This window comes from Schistocerca cancellata, chromosome 3, assembly GCF_023864275.1.
Source record: "Schistocerca cancellata isolate TAMUIC-IGC-003103 chromosome 3, iqSchCanc2.1, whole genome shotgun sequence".
Taxonomy (NCBI): domain Eukaryota; kingdom Metazoa; phylum Arthropoda; class Insecta; order Orthoptera; family Acrididae; genus Schistocerca; species Schistocerca cancellata.
Genome location: NC_064628.1, coordinates 482,419,636 through 482,439,811, shown reverse-complemented (window position 1 = coordinate 482,439,811; position 20,176 = coordinate 482,419,636). Strand labels below are relative to the sequence as shown.

Genomic DNA, 20,176 nt, shown 5'->3' with positions numbered 1-20,176 from the left:
TGCTCGCTTGGATTTGATGCATATGGAAAGAATGTCTGGACATGACACATCGGCACATTTCTTACTAGGGCTTCAGTAACCTTAAGCTAGCAATGACGGTTTAAACAGATGGCACTTTAACCACCATTGTTTATTAAATCCCCATTTACCCATTACTTTGAAATTTAAATAAAAAATGTTGTCTGCCTTTGGAGACACCGCCTTAACGTAGCACCGTCCATGCGGCCGAGGAAGTTTGTTTACTCTGGATCCGGAGGGCTATGCTGGTTATAGCTTAGCTGTCAGAAATGTCACCCAAGCCGGACAGGCCGAAGGGGAGAAGCCAGACTGTGCCCAACAACGGCCTATTTGTCCCTTTTTCCTGTAGAAAGTCTGTCCTTCCCATGTCCCTATTCCTATCATCACCAGTGAGAAGCAAAGGGTGGGGAGGCTTTCAGGCGTTGGGGGAAGCCAGCCTCCCTAGGCGAGCAAAACCTTAAAAGAAAATCAGGTAGCCCGCTTTCCAACTATTCTTGCGTAGCCCTCGTAAGGCGGCCAGGTGAATTTTTCCAATTACTACTAGTACTCAAAACAGCCTCGGATGAAAGTGAGATATACCGATGACGAAGCCGAGCCAACTATGAGAAAGTTTAAGAATAAATGGATTGCTTATACAATTGAGGTAACAACATGGAATGTCAGAGTTTTAGCAAACAAAGTAGAGGAGTTAGCAGAAATTCTAAAAAAAAAAAAAGGGCCAAAGCAGACATAGCTTCCTTAACAGAAACAAAGAAAAAGCTACAGGGTAACAAGTATGTAGGAGAATATCTGATGTTATGGGAATAGCGGAACGCGTAAACAGGCGAGAGCAACAAAAGGGATTGCCATTTACTTACATAAAAGATGGGGAAAAAGAAAGAATTGTAGTTTTAACTGTCAAAGGAGAGAGATAAAACTTTGCTATCATTGCAGTTTATGTGCCTGATGAAGAGGAAAAATATGAGTAAATATTTCAATGACAAGCTCCAATCGTTTTTGTGGCAAGTATACCAATAAGCATCAAACAATATTGACAGGAGATTTAAACGCAAGGGTGGCGAATAAGCTGTCTCAAAAATTGTGAGAACGATGGGAGCAAATGTCATACATAACAATGGAAGATTGCAAAGAGATTTTGTTTCTTTTAACAAACTAAAGGTAACAGTATGTTGTTTCGCAAAAAAAGATATCCATAAATAAACATGGTCAGCGCGATGATTTAAGTCTCTTATTGACTACACTATCATTAGTGAAAAACTAGAAGGCAAGGGATATGACACAGGTTCTGACCATTTCTTGGTGATATCTCAAATAGACGTGTACGCGAAATGCAGAAAGAGGAAAAAAACTGACAGAGGGAAAGATGAAGGAAGAAATCTGTAAAGTATATCTACTAAATGAGCAAAGCGTACGAGATCTGTACCAGGAGAGACTTAATCAAGCATTGATGAACAAAGAAGAAGAGGAAGAAATAGAAAAGAAATCGAAACATACTGAAACTGCAGTTAAGAAAGCTGTTGAAGCTTTAGGAAAAAAGGAAAAGATAAAATGAATTAAGGGTTAAAAATTTGGACACCAGAATTAGACAAAGCTATAAGAAGAAAACAAGACGCCTATCTTAAGTATCTCAGTGAACCAACAGAGAGAATCGTCAAATTTACAAACAACGGAGAAATGTAGCGGATCGAGCAGTGAAACGAGTTCGTCAAGAATATTGGGATAGGTTTATACACATAATAGAAGACGATACTTACGGAAGGTAAATAATACTCTATAAAACAACGAAAATGCTATATAAAACAGAAAAAGAAGTTTCTCAAATAAATAACATCCAACAAACAAAATGGATAGAACATTACAAGAACTTGTTGCATGAAGAAAACTGGTCCTCAATGAACTGAAATAGGATGTGTAGACGATTTATGTACGAATGAATTAAGAAAAGTCCTCAACTAAAAAAAAAAGAAGCTACTAGTATGGTTGGCATAAACGCTGACCTGCTAAAATTTGGAGGCACCCTACTGCAAAAGAGATTACTTCATCCATTTAATGTGTGTTGGAAAAAGATAGCTATTCAAAAAACATGATCAAAAGCAAATGTGACATCACTATTTAAAAGGAGATCGCAATAGCTGCGAAAACTATAGAGGAATCAGATTACTTGACACAACATACAAAGTTTATGCAAGAATAGTGAACACGAGGTTAAGGTTATAGCTGAGAGATTATTAGTCGAAGAACAAATTGGATTTTTGAGGGGCAGATCGACCACAGATACGGTATTTATAATAAAATAGATAATCGAAAAACAGAGAAAGTATAACAGGGAAACACGTTTTGCGTTTATTGATTTAATTAAGGCATATGATAACGTTGATAGGGAGAAACTGTGGAAACTTATGGGAAAAGAGGATATCCACAACACCTACTAAACACATTAAATAGTCAGAACAAACACACGACTGTAATTTTAGATATAAATGATTAACACAGCTTATAGCTACAAACAAAGAAGTTAGTCAAGGTTGCAGCATTTCACCCTCACTTTTTAACATTGATTTAGATGTAGTAATTTAGAAATGGAAGAAGATTTTTAACGGGCGAATTAAGACTGATAGTAATTTCCGCTTGAATTGTCTTTTACATGCAGAAGACGCCACATTGCTGATGAGTAATGAAGATGGTTTGCAAGGGGGAATACATTTATTAGGTAAAGTCTACGAAGAGTACCAGCTGGCGATTTCAGAAAAGAAGACAAAATCAGTGGCTTTCAGAGGGAAATATACTGTACAGACAAAAATAGTGATCAGTAATAGAGCATTATAACTGTTATAAGATTTTAGTTATTTAGGTTGTGGCGTCACATATGACTAAGACGAAGACATAGAGAAGAAATTAGCGAAGTTTGGGAATATATATGAAACAATAGACAGATGTCTAAAAATAAAGCGAGGAAAGAAACAAGACTGAAATCCTTCAGGGCAATGGTAGTTTGAGCTCTTGTTTACGGAAGTCAATCGTGGGTGATAAGTAAATGTCGTGAAAGGTGCATATGAATGACAGAGGCGAGGTTGCTAAGAGCAGTAAAGGGATGCACTAGAGCCGACAGATTTCGAAATTTGGGAAGAGCTAAACATATTTAAGGTCCTCAGAAAAATACAAGAAAACAGAATAAACTGGAATGAACATCTCGAAAGAATCAGTGAAGAAAGATTACCTCTCTAGATAAGAAGATTTAGGCCGGTTGGGAGAGGAAGTCAAGGAAGACCGAGGAAGCGATGCGTACCGTAACAGGCAAATAAAAAAAAAGGCCTACTTCTTGAAGTGAAGACGATAATGAAGGTTTTAGGGTTTCTTTAGAGTAAATGGTAGTACTGGGAGATGAAGAATCTTGCACAGGATAGAGTAGCATGGAGAGCTGCATCAAACCAGTCTCAGGACTGAAGACCATAACAACAACAATAGAGTAAATGACACTTCCACAACCTAATCAGTTTTTTTTCTTTTAATTTATTTTTAAAAACACGGTAACCAGTTAAGGTTTTCACTGGCTGAAATATTCGTTTATTTCTAGATGAGTCAATTTGAACATTTGTATGACTGGTTAAGGAAACCGCCCGTCTTAAGAATGCCGCTTCTGGAATTCGGGGAGGCGAGCCGATCCCGGGTGGAATCCGCCAGGTGAATTAACGAAGCACAGTGTGCCGGCCAGCCAGGTTGTGGTTTTTAGGCAGCTCCCCACACCTGACTACGTGAACACACGGTTGGTCCTGTGGTCCAGTTAGGCGATTCGCAAACATTCCGAAAGTGTTCTCACATTGACATCAAGGGTAACACACTGAACCCAGCCAGATGGTGTACGCAGTTTCCAGCCCAAGTGGTGATTGTGGTTGGGTGGGGGTGGGGGTGGGGGGGTAGGGGGAAGTTTAGGAGTGGCAGCGAGAAGCGTATCCGGCCACTCTCTGACACTAACATTACCAAATACAGATAAACATGCCGAACCCGTGTCTATACGAGATAAGGACATCTACGCGTGTCTTTGTTCACGTTTTATAGAAGCGAACTGACCAAGTCTGGGTGAATGTTTTTCTTGACGTGAACTTAAATAAGTCACCCATCGTACAAACGTCGCTGATGACAAAATATTGCGGTAAAAAGTCATTTGCTGCCAACTCTTTGTAGCCAATGGATGACTGAATGCAACAGTATCAGTTAAAATGCATTAGGACAGTAAGTGCTCATACTGTGATTACTGGAATCGGTGTCGCCTGAGATTAACATTTTAAATTAAAAGATTAATTTTAATGAAAGAAAGTCATGTTACAAGATTATAAGAAATTCACACTTTATTTGTGAACATTTTGTTAACTTTCGTTCAAATTTTGTGGAAAGGTGTTAGCCCGTAGTTTACTTCTCTCAGAAGTTATCGGCATAAGGCAGTAGTGGCACGTTCTCGTCCCAGAAGTCCATGCGCTCTGCATCCTTGCCATGTGAGAGCGTAAAGGTGGCCTGCATGAGCATATAACTGCGGGTCGAGTTGTTGTACGGCTCCCATACCACGGGGTCTGCTTCTGGAGTAGGGTTTCTGCGAAAAGAGACGTCACTAAGTGCTCGTGATGAGTACGGCCGTAGTTACTATTACATATTTATACCAGAGTAGACATTATGCACTGCATGACCTTTTCAGCAGGTTTCCATACACATATTATGTGACAGCTACAAGTCCTCGTAAAATGTGTCGATTCTATCCTGTGTTACGTTTATAACTGAACATGTCACACAAAGACGTATACGTACCCGTACTTCGCGAAATTGCTCCAGTACCGAAGCACATTTCTGCGAACTTTGTCCTCGTCTGAGTCGGGATCCAGATTATATACGGTGTCTTTCCTTACAAAGAGAAACGGCAGATCGCTGGAGTGCGGGGCTCCTGAAACAAAAAAGGATTTACTTTCCTTCTACATGCAAAGTGAGTTTTGAGGATTTACTTTTTAAAAAAATCTGTATGTGGTCATCCCTAGGTGTTAATGAGGTTTTGATAGTGTTTCTGTTTAGACTGAGATCGATACCTGTTCAGAAATTTGCCATCGTACTTAAATTACTTTTGTTTTTTAATTTCTCGTTTCGTAGGTATTCTCAGAGCTCAACAAATCATCACTATAAATAACCAATAAAATTCACGTTTACTTTTCTGAAGTTCGCAGAACATATTGGCCGAGACTGTTTGTCAATGGAACATGCTGCCTGTCTCCTTGCGTGGCCCATAGCACAGATTCCTGCATTAAGCACATAAACCACAAACGAATTGGTGCGAATAAGCACTTTTGTTGGTGTTAGCCATTTTGTCGTTGGTTGAAACATTGTGGCAGTAGGATGCAGAATGAAGCACACGCAGGGACTTTACATTTTCGCAACATGTACTGTCATTTTTCAAAAATAAAGGTACCTCTGAATTTTAGAGCCCCCAAAGATACACATGCATTTGAAGAGTGAAGAAATGCACGTATCATTTTATGAGAGGTCTACAAGGCAAAAACACATTTCGCCTTTGCTTTATTTTTTGCTGTAGGAATAGAGGGCCTCAATTTGTTCTTATAAAGAGGAAGTACATTTCTGTGTTGCTATAGTGGAAGGGGCTTCAGAAGACAGATTAGAAGTACATTTATGAAACTTTTTTTGGTCATCTGTGGCCTTAGGACATTACCCGTAACCCGCTTCTTCTTTTCTTATGAATCGATGAAGAGGAAACATGCACCAGCTGTGTCAACTAAATACGGAGGATATGTCTCCATCTCAGTAGGACTGTTTGTATCTGCTAGACAAAGACTTGTTGGCTGCTGCATGATACAGGTGGGCAAAAATGTGGAGCCGGTCGATGTGACCGAGCGGTTCTAGGCGCTTTAGTCGGGAACCGCACGACTGCTACGGTCGCAGGTCCGCGTCCTACCTCGGGCATGGATGCGTGTGATGTCCTTAGGTTGGTTAGCTTTAAGTAGTTCTAAGTTCTAGGGGACTGAATACCTCAGATATTAAGTCCCATAGTGCTCAGAGCCATTTGAACCATTTTGAAAAATGTAGAGACGCCAAAAACACGCTACCGTGCCTAACACGATGTAGGAAAACCGTTGGCGTTCAAAGCAGCACTCTCTCGTTTAGAAATGAGTAAATACAGATCCTGCATGGTTTCAAGGGATTCTTTTTCCATTTTTTTTGCAAAATTCTTTTATCCGCTTATGCGTTTGTAAAAGATTCTGGGACTTTTTTATTAATTTAATACAAGTTCAAAAAAAAAAAAAAAAAGAAAAAAAAGGTTCAAATGGCTCTGAGCACTATGGGACTTAACATCTGAGGTCATCAGTCCCCTGGACTTACAACTACTTAAACCTAACTAATCTAAGGACATCACACACATCCATGCCCGAGGCAGGACTCGAACCTGCGACCGTAGCGGTCGCGCGGTTCCAGACTGTAGCGCCTAGAACCGCACGGCCACTCCGGCTGGCCGGGAAGAAGGAACACCAAACAAAGGATCTACCCAGATCTGCAGATGACGAACCAAGAGAAGAAGCCACCCAGTCAACGATGCTTTGCTAATTGCATGGTGTAGCCCGATCTATGTCGTCGTGTTAGCAACAGTCAACTCCGCATTTCAACGTAATCTCTTGGAAAATGTTTAACCGTTCGATACTACGCGTCTGCTTTAACCTATAACATCATCGACATGTATAAAACCCTCATCGAAATAAATACGCACCATAACAAGAATGTTAATTACTCTCGCCAACTCACACCTTTCAAAATAACCTAGAGCTCGGACGACACTGCAGAACAGTCTGTCACAACAGCCTACAAGAAAAATCGACGCTGTTCTATTCTACTTGCTTAAGCATGGATGGCGTCACACGCCAACGTCGTTGGTCCATGCCGACATCCGGTATTAGCAGTGAAGAAATGAATTGGTCTTCTTGAAAACCCAGACAAGTGTGCTGAATCGTATAACTTTATAGTTTAAACTAGGATTGAGAAGAAATTCTTTCCACCATCTTAGCTATGGAAGGCACAGTTGTCGAACAACAGGGATTTACAAGCCTCTACAGGAGCTTCTTTATTGTTGTAAGTTCGTGACTTATTTGACTCATTCGTACAGACCGGATGTTTCTCCTAGGGGTGGTCTAGGATATTACTAAGGGCTGCACCGATCGCAGTTCTCGTGACTTTACGAGTAAGCTGAGGAAGCGGCTTGGAGGAACAAGTCCACAGTCTTCATCAGACTCTCTGTGAGCCCTACACCTTAACAGTGTAGGACGTACAAATGATCCAGGAATGGAAAGGAAGAAATACATGACAAAGAAAAAATAGCGGTTAGCGATCGGAATTATGGAGTAGTTCAGATAATTAACAATAAAACACAAGTAGTAATTAACTCGCGGAATAAAAACTGTACAGGGGGAACTTATACTACATCGACAAAATTTCGGGGATTGTTGAGAAACATTCTCTGAGTATTTTGGTATCAGGGACCCGCGGTCTGCACGGAATAACTGCATTGCGCTTCACTTTTCGCCCCCATTTATATTTATATATGCGATACACGAAAAATAGGTTCACAACAATGCAAATAAGGATGATATGTGTTCCGTGTTTGCACTCACGGTACTACACCTAAGCGCCAAAGAAACTGGTATAGACATGCGTATTCAAATACAGAGATATGTAAACAGGCAGAACGCAGCGCTGCGGTCGGCAACGCCTATATGAGACAACGAGTGTCTGGCGCAGTTGTTAGATCGGTTACTGCTGCTATAACGGCAGGTTATCTAGGATTAAATGAGTTTGAACGCGGTGTTGTAGTCGGCGCATGAGCGATGGGACATAGCATCTCCGAGATAGCGATGAAGTGGCGGTTTTCCGGTACTACCATTTCACGAGTGTACCGTGAATGTCAGGAATCCGGTAAAACATCAAATCTCCTACATCGCTGCGGGCAGAAAAAAATCATGCAAGATCGGGACCAACGACGACTGAAGAGAATCGTTCAACGTGACGGAAGTGCAAAGCTTCCGCAAATTGCTGCAGATTTTAATGCTGGGCCATCAACAGGTGTCAGCGAACGAACCATTCAAAGAAACGTCATGGATATGGGCTTTCGGAGCCGAAGGCCCACTAGTGTAAGCTTGATGACTGCACGACACAAAGCTTTACGCTTCGCCTGGGCCCGTCAACACCGACATTGGACTGTTGATGGCTGGAAACGTGTTGCCTGGTGAGACGAGTCTCGTTCCATATTGTATTGATCGGGTAGAAGTATAATGGTATGCAGACAACCTCATGAATCCTTATCTCCTGCATGTCAGCAGGGGACTGTTCAAACTGGTGAAGGCTCTGTAATGCTGTGGGAAGTGTGCAGGTGGAGTGATATGGGATCCCTGATACGTCTAGATACGACTCTGACCGGTGATACGTATGTAAGCATCCTGTCTGATCACCTGCATCCATTCATGTCCATTGTGCATTCCGATGGATATGGGCAACTCCAGCAGGACAATGCGACACCCTACACGTCCAAAAGTGCTACAAACTGGGCCCAGAAACACTCTTCTGAATATAAATATTTCCGCTGGCCACCAATCTCACCAGATATGAACATTATCGAGCATGTCTGGGAAGCCTTACAACGTGCTGTTCAGCAGAGATCTCCACCCTCTCGTACTCTTACGGATTTACGGACAGGCCTGCAAGATTCATGGTGTCAATTCCCTCCAGCACTATCTCAGACATTAATCGAGTCCATGCCACATCGGTTTGTGGCACTTCTGCGTGCTCGCGGGGGCCCTACACGATATTAGGGAGGTGTACCAGTTTCTTTGGCTCTTCAGTGTATTTGCTGATCAGTAATAACTTTAACTTCGCTCTTTACCTTAAACCTTGCATTCAGTATGTCTAGAGGCTGCTTTCCGTTTTCTCTGCATTGTTAGGCTGCGCTCACAGCGGCACCGACACTGGTGGATTCCACCGACGACCGGCATCGTCCGACGAAGGCCGATCTTTGCAAATCAGTACGCCATTACGTGCGCGACCACAATGTAGGCGATCTCATAGCCAGAACGTAAAGCTTTTGGACGACAACGGTAAAATTCAAATCATTTTTTTTCGGTCATAATGGCCGACATGACACGAAACATGGCATGTGAGAAACTGATGAGTTTAGTCAACAGGCTAGTTCGTGACATCCTGAGGGATAATAGGGATATGAATCTATAGACTGAGATCGCAGGTTTATTGGAAATCTCAAGTAGGTAAAATCTTTATCGGTGTGGATACAACCTCGAAAAATAAGTTTTTCAAGTGACAAGGATGATGTATCTTACGATTAAAATTACTGTAGTGGATCTTTTTCGGTTGTGGTAGGTCGACAGCAGTTGTCTACAAATTATTATCACTGCTTACTGGCCACTAGACTGGTTATTCTGTTAAATGAAGTGGTTTGCAAAAATAGTGTACGTTCCCCCAATGAACCATGGACCTTGCCGTTGGTGGGGAGGCTTGCGTGCATCAGCGATACAGATAGCCGTACCGTAGGTACAACCACAACGGAGGGGTATCTGTTGAGAGGCCAGACAAACGTGTGGTTCCTGAAGAGGGACAGCAGCCTATTCAGTAGTTGCAAGGGCAACAGTCTGGATGATTGACTGATCTGGCCTTGTAACAATAACCAACACGGCCTTGCTGTGCTGGTACTGCGAACGGCTGAAAGCAAGGGGAAACTACGGCCGTAATTTTTCCCGAGGGCATGCAGCTTTACTGTATGATAAATGATGATGGCGTCCTCTTGGGTAAAATATTCCGGAGGTAAAATAGTCCCCCATTCGGATCTCCGGGCGGGGACTACTCAAGAGGATGTCGTTATCAGGAGAAAGAAAACTGGCGTTCTACGGATCGGAGCGTGGAATGTCAGATCCCTTAATCGGGCAGGTAGGTTAGAAAATTTAAAAAGGGAAATGGATAGGTTAAAGTTAGATATAGTGGGAATTCGTGAAGTTCGGTGGCAGGAGGAACAAGACTTCTGGTCAGGTGACTACAGGGTTATAAACACAAAGTCAAATAGGGGTAATGCAGGAGTAGGTTTAATAATGAATAGGAATATAGGAATGCGGGTAAGCTACTACAAACAGCATAGTGAACGTATTATTGTGGCCAAGATAGATACGAAGCCCACACCTACTACAGTAGTACAAGTTTATATGCCAACTAGCTCTGCAGATGACGAAGAAATTGAAGAAATGTATGATGAAATAAAAGAAATTATTCAGATAGTGAAGGGAGACGAAAATTTAATAGTCATGGGTGACTGGAATTCGAGTGTAGGAAAAGGGAGAGAAGGAAACGTAGTAGGTGAATATGGATTGGGGCTAAGAAATGAAAGAGGAAGTCGCCTGGTAGAATTTTGCACAGAGCACAACTTAATCGTAGCTAACACTTGGTTTAAGAATCATGATAGAAGGTTGTATACATGGAAGAACCCTGGAGATACTAAAAGGTATCAGATAGATTATATAATGGTAAGACAGAGATTTAGGAACCAGGTTTTAAATTGTAAGACATTTCCAGGGGCAGATGTGGACTCTGACCACAATCTATTGGTGATGACCTGTAGATTAAAACTGAAGAAACTGCAAAAAGGTGGGAATTTCAGGAGATGAGACCTGGATAAACTGAAAGAACCAGAGGTTGTACAGAGTTTCAGGGAGAGCATAAGGGAACAATTGACAGGAATGGGGGAAAGAAATACAGTAGAAGAAGAATGGGTAGCTTTGAGGGATGAAGTAGTGAAGGCAGCAGAGGATCATGTAGGTAAAAAGACTAGGGCTAGTAGAAATCCTTGGGTAACAGAAGAAATATTGAATTTAATTGATGAAAAGAGAAAATATAAAAATGCAGTAAATGAAGCAGGCAAAAAGGAATACAAACGTCTCAAAAATGAGATCGACAGGAAGTGCAAAATGGCTAAGCAGACATGGCTAGAGGACAAATGTAAGGATGTAGAGGCTTATCTCACGAGGGGTAAGATGGATACTGCCTACAGGAAAATTAAAGAGACCTTTGGAGATAAGAGAACCACTTGTATGAACATCAAGAGTTCAGATGGAAACCCAGTTCTAAGCAAAGAAGGGAAAGCAGAAAGGTGGAAGGAGTACATAGAGGGTCTATACAAGGGCGATGCACTTGAGGACAATATTATGGAAATGGAAGAGGATGTAGATGAAGATGAAATGGGAGATACGATACTGCGTGAAGAGTTTGACAGAGCACTGAAAGACCTGAGTCGAAACAAGGCCCCGGGAGTAGACAACATTCCATTGGAACTACTGACGGCCTTGGGAGAGCCAGTCCTGACAAAACTCTACCATCTGGTGAGCAAGATGTATGAAACAGGAGAAATACCCTCAGACTTCAAGAAGAATATAATAATTCCAATCCCAAAGAAAGCAGGTGTTGACAGATGTGAAAATTACCGAACTATCAGTTTAATAAGCCACAGCTGCAAAATACTAACACGAATTCTTTACAGACGAATGGAAAAACTGGTAGAAGCTGACCTCGGGGAAGATCAGTTTGGATTCCGTAGAAATACTGGAACACGTGAGGCAATACTGACCTTACGACTTATCTTAGAAGAAAGATTAAGGAAAGGCAAACCTACGTTTCTAGCATTTGTAGACTTAGAGAAAGCTTTTGACAATGTTGACTGGAATACTCTCTTTCAAATTCTGAAGGTGGCAGGGGTAAAATACAGGGAGCGAAAGGCTATTTACAATTTGTACAGAAACCAGATGGCAGTTATAAGAGTCGAGGGACATGAAAGGGAAGCAGTGGTTAGGAAGGGAGTAAGACAGGATTGTAGCCTCTCCCCGATGTTATTCAATCTGTATATTGAGCAAGCAGTAAAGGAAACAAAAGAAAAATTCGGAGTAGGTATTAAAATACATGGAGAAGAAATAAAAACGTTGAGGTTCGCCGATGACATTGTAATTCTGTCGGAGACAGCAAAGGACTTGGAAGAGCAGTTGAACGGAATGGATGGTGTCTTGAAGGGAGGATATAAGATGAACATCAACAAAAGCAAAACGAGGATAATGGAATGTAGTCGAATTAAGTCGGGTGATGTTGAGGGTATTAGATTCGGAAATGAGACACTTAAAGCAGTAAAGGAGTTTTGCTATTTGGGGAGCAAAATGACTGATGATGGTCGAAGTAGAGAGGATATAAAATGTAGACTGGCAATGGCAAGGAAAGCGTTTCTGAAGAAGAGAAATTTGTTAACATCGAGTATAGGTTTAAGCGTCAGGAAGTCATTTCTGAAAGTATTTGTATGGAGTGTAGCCATGTATGGAAGTGAAACATGGACAATAAATAGTTTGGACAAGAAGAGAATAGAAGCTTTCGAAATGTGGTGCTACAGAAGAATGCTGAAGATTAGATGGGTAGATCACATAACTAATGAGGAAGTATTGAATAGGATTGGGGAGAAGAGAAGTTTGTGGCACAACTTGACCAGAAGAAGGGATCGGTTGGTAGGACATGTTCTGAGGCATCAAGGGATCAACAATTTAGTATTGGAGGGCAGCGTGGATGGTAAAAATCGTAGGGGGAGACGAAGAGATGAATACACTAAGCAGATTCAGAAGGATGTAGGTTGCAGTAGGTACTGGGAGATGAAGAAGCTTGCACAGGATAGAGTAGCATGGAGAGCTGCATCAAACCAGTCTCAGGACTGAAGACCACAATAACAACAGACTGAGATCGCAGGTTTATTGGAAATCTCAAGTAGGTAAAATCTTTATCGGTGTGGATACAACCTCGAAAAATAAGTTGTTCAAGTGACAAGGATGATGTATCTTACGATTAAAATTACTGTAGTGGATCTTTTTCGGTTGTGGTAGGTCGACAGCAGTTGTCTACAAATTATTATCACTGCTTACTGGCCACTAGACTGGTTATTCTGTTAAATGAAGTGGTTTGCAAAAATAGTGTACGTTTGTGTTTCGACTTCACAATGCCTCAGGCGTTCAGAGTACCTTATTCCAAATATTTTGTGTCTTTCACACGTTTGCTGAATGTAAGTGATTGAACGTTAATTGACATAATCCTGCACAACTTCAAATAAGTTCAGCAAAACAGATTTCGAGTGCTTTTAGAAATGTAATTTGAGCTCTATTATAAAATCCGATACTCACATTAGAGATGCAATTCTGGCTCAAGTAAAACTAGAAGTGAGATGTGGTGATTACATATTTCTAATGATTAGACCAATAGCGCGTTCTGAATAGTACAGTTTCAAAGTTTCGTGTGACATGTTAGATGCTTCTTACGATGCGTTAAATACTAATTTAAGATCTAACATTTTCACTATTGCACCTCTAATACTAGGACGTTTCTAATTTATTCTATACTGAATTTTGGAGCTGTGCTTCGTGCAAGTATTCTAAAAGACTCTGTAATATATGTGATTTTCTTTATTAAAAGCTACACTCAATCTGAAATAATACTGCCACCAGAAAATTGCTAGTCCTTTCTAAAATACACTGGGAAAGTGTTTAAAGAGATGTGAAGTTTCAGGTTCTAGAATCTGATTATCTGACTGTACCTACCTCCGGTATTGAATTAACATTCACCGTTTTTAGAATAAAGTGAGCTGTTGTTAAACCACCAGTCTACCTTTCACTAATTTAATAATTTTTGCTTACTCATATACAGCAAGACCTTTATGCATCGAAGTCGCCCTGTAGCATAATATACCATACTCTGAACAATGACTTCTGATGAGATCCTTAGTGCGATGTATCATTGAAACTACATACTTAAGTAATAGATAATTATTTAGTAAATCTTGTCTCGTAATTCCAATAACTGAAGAGAGAGAGTATAGTACTCGATACTTTCTTTCCCACACGAATATAGCCCCTTCGGCATGTTTTTAATAGTAAAAGCCGCTTTACAGCACTCGTCTCCAAGCACAGAGGCGCCAGATATCCATCCGATCCTTAGAGATTAAAATCTAACTTACGTCGTACATAGAATAGATTCTAACCTAACCTAACCTAACTTAACCTGATCGACCCATCCAAAAACTGATGAATTAGATCGGACGCACCGTGACCGAGCTGTCGTCCGATGTTATCGGGCGACCTCTGGCGATGGTGTATGATGACCGTTGTCGGTGCCATTGTGTACGCAGCCTTAGTTCTGTTCAAATGGTTAAAATGGCTCTGAGCACCATGGGACTCAACTGCTGAGGTCATTAGTCCCCTAGAACTTAGAACTACTTAAACCTAACTAACCTAAGGACATCACAAACATCCATGCCCGAGGCAGGATTCGAACCTGCGACCGTAGCGGTCTTGCGGTTCCAGACTGCAGCGCCTTCAACCGCACGGCCACTTCGGCCGGCCTTAGTTCTGTGCTAACACTGATATGCAGCAGTATGGATAGGTTTACTGACGAGCAATTATTCGAGGTTCACATCTCATATGGGTTCACTGAATGCAATGTCAGAGCGACGCAACACAACACTGTACAGAGTTGTTCCCGCAACGACGGCAGCCACACCACAGTGTTTCGTCTCAGTGTTGTTTATTACACTGTGTTTTGTTTTCTACGTTTTTCTGATTGCATATTACAGGCATTTCAATGCCGCAGTAAATTACAGTTACATGTAACGAGGTGCCGAAGACCAAATGCCTCCACTGTCAAAATACGCAGCAGAAAGTACCTCTGGACAACCTCCAAAACTTTGTCAGTGGAGTTCTGGTTTACCCTGTATGCTGGGTGCTGTTACGAAAGTACCGACATCTTAAAACTCACAAGGATAACCCGTAAAAAGTCGATGATACTTTCGAAACTTGTCAGGGTGAAAGAAGAGTGAAAATATGGGGACACCTGTTATGATTTAAGTGTCAACAATCAATAGTTCCGAGTAAGTGGTGATCAAAATTTCGATGCTACTTCATCAGTCCGTTTGTGCAGCTTGTATCCCTTTTAGTTGGACCACCGGTGGCTGGGCCCGCCCGTGGTCCAGGGGTAATATTTTTGATTAGTGATTAAAATTTCGTGGGTCCAAGGCCCGAGCTCAGTCACTGCTCAAATTTTTCGAGATTGGAGGCCGTGTTAAAAAAAATGGTTAGGAGAACAGCTTCAAGTTTTTGTGACACGTATTCAAACCCAGTTTTATGTGTTTTCCTCTCTTTTGTTGTCGTGGATGTATGTAAGATAAATATTTATTGTGACGTCGTGAAACAAAAATAAGAATTTCAAATTATATTAAAAACACTTTTTATAATTATATATCTTATATAATTTTATATAATTAACGGTAACTGAAAATTAAAAACATATAAATTCAAGTATTCTTTTTTTTTGCTTTGATTTTTACTTTTATGCCTCAACAGAACCAATGCGTTTCCCAGAGACGTATGTACTACAAAAAAACATTCGAAGCAAAAAAATTCGGAGCACCACGAGCAACGTGATAAGTCACATATGACACAGTCACATTTTTCAGTGTGAATGTAATTAGGAAAACACCCTCGTTAATCTAACTAAATAGCTCACTAACTGGCGATAATCTCGCGGCAAACTACGCATATCGAAGCATTTTCTCGAAAGCTGCAGACTGCATTTAATTATGGATCAAGCCGTGTATTTCCGTTGCATAACTTCTATTTACGATTTCCTTTTACTGTGCAATGTGCAACGCAAATAGTGCACTTCCATAATCGGTGAATGCCGTGTTTCACTTCTCAGTAAAACTATACCTCGGAGGGTTAACATAAAGGCATATACTTTGGAGGAATTACTTTTAACGAAGACGTTGCTAGTCCGATTTCATCGAGAAATAGCTCATCGTTAGGACAGATCGCGTTTTCTACCCTACGAGTCAAAAAGGTAGAGAAACGGCTCCATTTTTACCTAAGGTCGGATAACTTTATCTAAAGACTGATGATAGATTTCTTTTGTGAGCTGTCCCGATATTGTGAATGTTGCGTACGCATTCTGTTGGCGTTCCAGTAATCGGCTCAACACTTGTTGGATTCGAGGAACAGATTTGCTACTGGTTTATTAGACACAAAATATTTTCTAGAAAGTGTTAATACGTGTCATTTGTGATGATAAAAACTACTTTTAATAGTATCTGGAAAGCTTACTTCGTTTGTCAATAATACTGATGTGACATACTTACGCGACAAAAATACTAGAATTTTATCTTTTTAATTTTCAGTTACGTTAATTATATAAGATCATATAAGATTTGAGAAGGTAAATTTTTTTAAATATAATTTGAAATGCTTATTTCTTTTGTCAATAATTCAATTGTATTTCTTGATATCACAAAAAATATTGATGTCACATACGTATCCGAGGACAAAAGAGAGAACAAAAACAGCATTAGATTGGATTTGAACATGGGACGCAAAAATTTGTGATCCAAGCCACTGTGCTAGCAATTCACTTGGATATACACAGCGCGAGAGGACTAATGTAGTGGCATCAAAATTTTGACCGTCAGTTTCTCGGAATCTATTGAATGTTGGCACCTAAGCAAAACTAGGTGTTCTTTTCTTCTCACCCTTTTTTCACGCTGCAAAGTCTCGACTGTATCGGAGAGGTACCAATGGCGGGTTATTCAAAAGACATGTCCTATAGGACAAAGTGCACATTCGTGATTCAGAGTTCCTGGCACACAGTCTTATGCAGGAATAAGACAGGAACGTTCATTCAAAGCAAAAAAAATTCTTGTTAACATGGGCTCTAAAATACGAGTAACATCATAAGAGCCATGAGCACTTCGTCATCTTCGGTACTATCAAACGTCTCTTCTACTCTCTCGTAGTTTTTAGTGGATACATTTTGGAGCTCATATTTTCTAGAATTTTCTGCTTCGAATGTTTGTTCCTGTAATGTTCCTGAATACTAGATTATCCGAAGGGTCTAGACTACTGAATCACCAACGTCGACTTTGTCCTACGGGACATGACTTTTGAATCACCTTGTATTTAAAAAAGTCTCACGCGAAATAGAGAAACAACTCAGTTTGGCTAACAGTTTACATTGAAAGCACAGAACATATACAGGCAATGCTTGAGTTCCTCTCATAACCTCATCAATATATCTGGAATGATTGCTGACGCCGCTGCGTAGCAATATTTCTGAAGTGAGGTTGGTTACCTGGTAGTAAACGCACATAGACAAAATTATTTTTTTCATAAACCCTCAGAGAAAGAAATCTCATGGCCCATCATCGAGTTCTTTGCAGTAAATCCAGAATTATTTAACTACAGCTTAGTGGCACTCAGGAAACACGTCATGTAGTAGCAAGGTAAAGTCTTTTGTTCATCTTGCAGTTTAGGAAGGGTCCATCGAGTAACAAGACAAACTGTTCAAGTTTCACTTGCTTCGGAGAAGAATAATGGTTCATAAACTAGACCTCAAAGTTTGGAACAAAAAATTTTTAATTTCGGGGACGGGGATTCACACAGCAGTATATTCCGACTCCCTAATACGTACACCATGAGCGTTTATCATTGGATGAAATGTGGATTAACTACTAAAGAAAAACTTTTCTCACAAACTGTGGCAGCTGAATTTAGGGTCTCCAAGAAATATAAACATTATGAAGATGATGGCAAACGTTTCCTTAAAACTCTTCACTTAGACGGCATTGGAACTGCTAATTCACTTCTCGTCTTCTTAATTTTTTGTTGGACTATAGGGGAATGTCTCTTGCATATTCAGCATCCGGTCAGACGCTCTTAGTTTTACATAACGAATACAATTAACTCTTTCAAAGAAGTAATACGATTTGCGATCTGCAGGTGTTATTGTCATTCGAAGTACTGAAGTAAGACTTAAAGTAAAATTTACTTAGCGGTATTATTGCACATATTATTTGCACACTTCTACAGGATATTCTGTTCGAGTGACACAGGCATTGCTAAAATCGTTTTCGTGCTTAAAAGCAAACAGTCATGTTTGTTCTATCATTAGATCAATGTGTCATCACTTGACACGACGTCCCCGGCGTATAGTAAATTATCAAAAGGCCGATATTATTTTTGAATCACTCAGTATTTCGAGAAACGTAGTATGTTTTATAGACGTTGTTATTAATAATTATGTGCTGGTGTAGTTGTTAGCAAAGACAAAAAAATGTTACAAGAAAAGCGAGGTGGCAAGCTATCTGCAGGCGTTACAAGTAATTTCACCGTTTTGTCAAATTACTTTTATTATTCTGTATAATTATTACAAAATTGAGACTATGGCTTACGCCTTAGCGAGGCTGCATATTACTGCACATGTTATTGCCTATAAGCATGACCTTTTTCAAAAACTATGTTTGACCAGATTACAAAAACATTCATCCAATTTTCTTTTGTTTGTAGAAGGTGTAAACTGCGATGTCAGGTCGTGCTCAAAGTTGTCTTGTGGCTAGTATGCACTATGTCACTCCAGACCCCTACAGAACAATGTAAGAATCGCAGTATTCACGACACTAGACATTTTTACATACACACTATGAGATCAATAGTATCCGGACGCGCCCAAAAACATACGTTTTTCATATTAGGTGCATTGTGCTGCCACCTACTGCCAGATACTCCACACCAGCGACCTGATAGTCATTAGACATCGTGAGAGAGCAGAATGGGGCGCTCTGCGGAACTCATGGACTTTGAACGTGGTCAGGTGATTGAAGTGTCACTTGTGTCACACGTCTGTACGCGAGATTTCCCATTAATAAACATCCATAGGTCCCTACATTGATGTTTTAAGCACCTTCTTGCTTCCCACTGTTGAAGAGCAATTAGGAATGGCGATTGCATCTTTCAACACGATCGAGCACCTATTCGTAATGCACAGCCTGTGGCGGAGTGGTTGCACGACAATAACATCCCTGTAATGGACTGGCCTGCACAGAGTCCTGACCTGAATCCTATAGAACACCTTTGGGATGTTTTGGAATGCCGACTTCGTACCAGGCTTCACCGATAGACATCGATACCTCTCCCCAGTGCAGCACTCCATGAAGAATGGGCTGATAATCCCCAAGAAATCTCCCAGCACATGATTGAACGTATGCCTGCGAGAGTGGAAGCTGGGCTAAGGGTGGGCCAACACCATATTGAATTCCAGCGTTACCGTTGGAGGGCGCCACGAACTTGTAAATCATTTTTAGCCAGTTGTCCGGATACTTTTGATCACATAGTGTACTACCTAAAAGATGCTAAGAAACTATATGTTGCTGCAACTAATTTCGACTATTTCGTCATCACCTGGCAGAGTTTAAATCTTAAAATGATATATATCACATATGTGTTATTGCAGAATATATTAAATATATAGATAATTATGTGGAAGCAAGTGGGCCTGGTGTGTGGCACAACGTCATCCAGTACCCAAACACAACATAATCCATTATAAACATTAAAGTCTGTCAGATGATAATGAAGGAACTTGCATAAAAATAAAGTCTTGTAGCAGTGTTTCGGTGTTATACAAAGAAACGTATTTTATCAAAGCTGGGGATCGCAACTTCAAGAAAATTTTATTCGTGATACTGCGTAACGATAAATTTTTCGTTTTATTTTGTCTTTAAAGAACTTGTGTGATTCTTCGTACTTACCCCACTCTGAAGAGTTGACGCTGTCCACGTGGTAATCAAACTCATAGTAGAAAACTGGCAGATCCGTGATTTCAGTCACTTTCCTGACGAGGGCGTCAGTCGGCTCGAACATAAGGTAGTCGTTGTTGAACTGTTGTAAGAAAATAACAGGTCTCATTAAACTTCATTTTATATAACAGATGAAGTTTAAGGGACTAATGCGATATGCTTTTAGTTCCTCAGAAAGGAACATCAGATAGGGTTCCACTTACGCATATGTTCATTGTACGAGAAATTCGGTTATTGCTTTGCGATACGAAATCATACCTGCTGTTGAACAATGCGCATAACGATCAAACACATGCACCATTATTTTCTGTCCTGTATGGTGTCTATTATCATAGTTCAAGTTCAAAAGTAATCAAAATATTTGGCATTCAGAACGTTGCGATCAGTTATCTTCAGAAATGTCGAGAGGAAACTGACTGCCACTATAATGCA

The 20,176-nt window shown here is 40.5% G+C and overlaps 1 protein-coding gene across 1 annotated transcript in view; it reads right to left on the bottom strand.

Annotated features, from left to right (window-relative positions):
• Positions 1 to 4,377: 4,377 nt before the first annotated feature.
• Positions 4,378 to 20,176, bottom strand: part of LOC126175253 (juvenile hormone esterase-like) — a 121,860-nt gene continuing 106,061 nt past the window's right edge. Inside the window, exons 8-10 of the mRNA XM_049921895.1 lie at positions 19,697 to 19,826; positions 4,816 to 4,948; positions 4,378 to 4,603 (exon numbers count right to left, since the gene is read on the bottom strand). Of these exons, the coding sequence (XP_049777852.1) occupies positions 4,435 to 4,603; positions 4,816 to 4,948; positions 19,697 to 19,826 (432 nt within the window). The 3' untranslated portion in view covers positions 4,378 to 4,434. The remainder of the gene's footprint in view (positions 4,604 to 4,815; positions 4,949 to 19,696; positions 19,827 to 20,176) is intronic.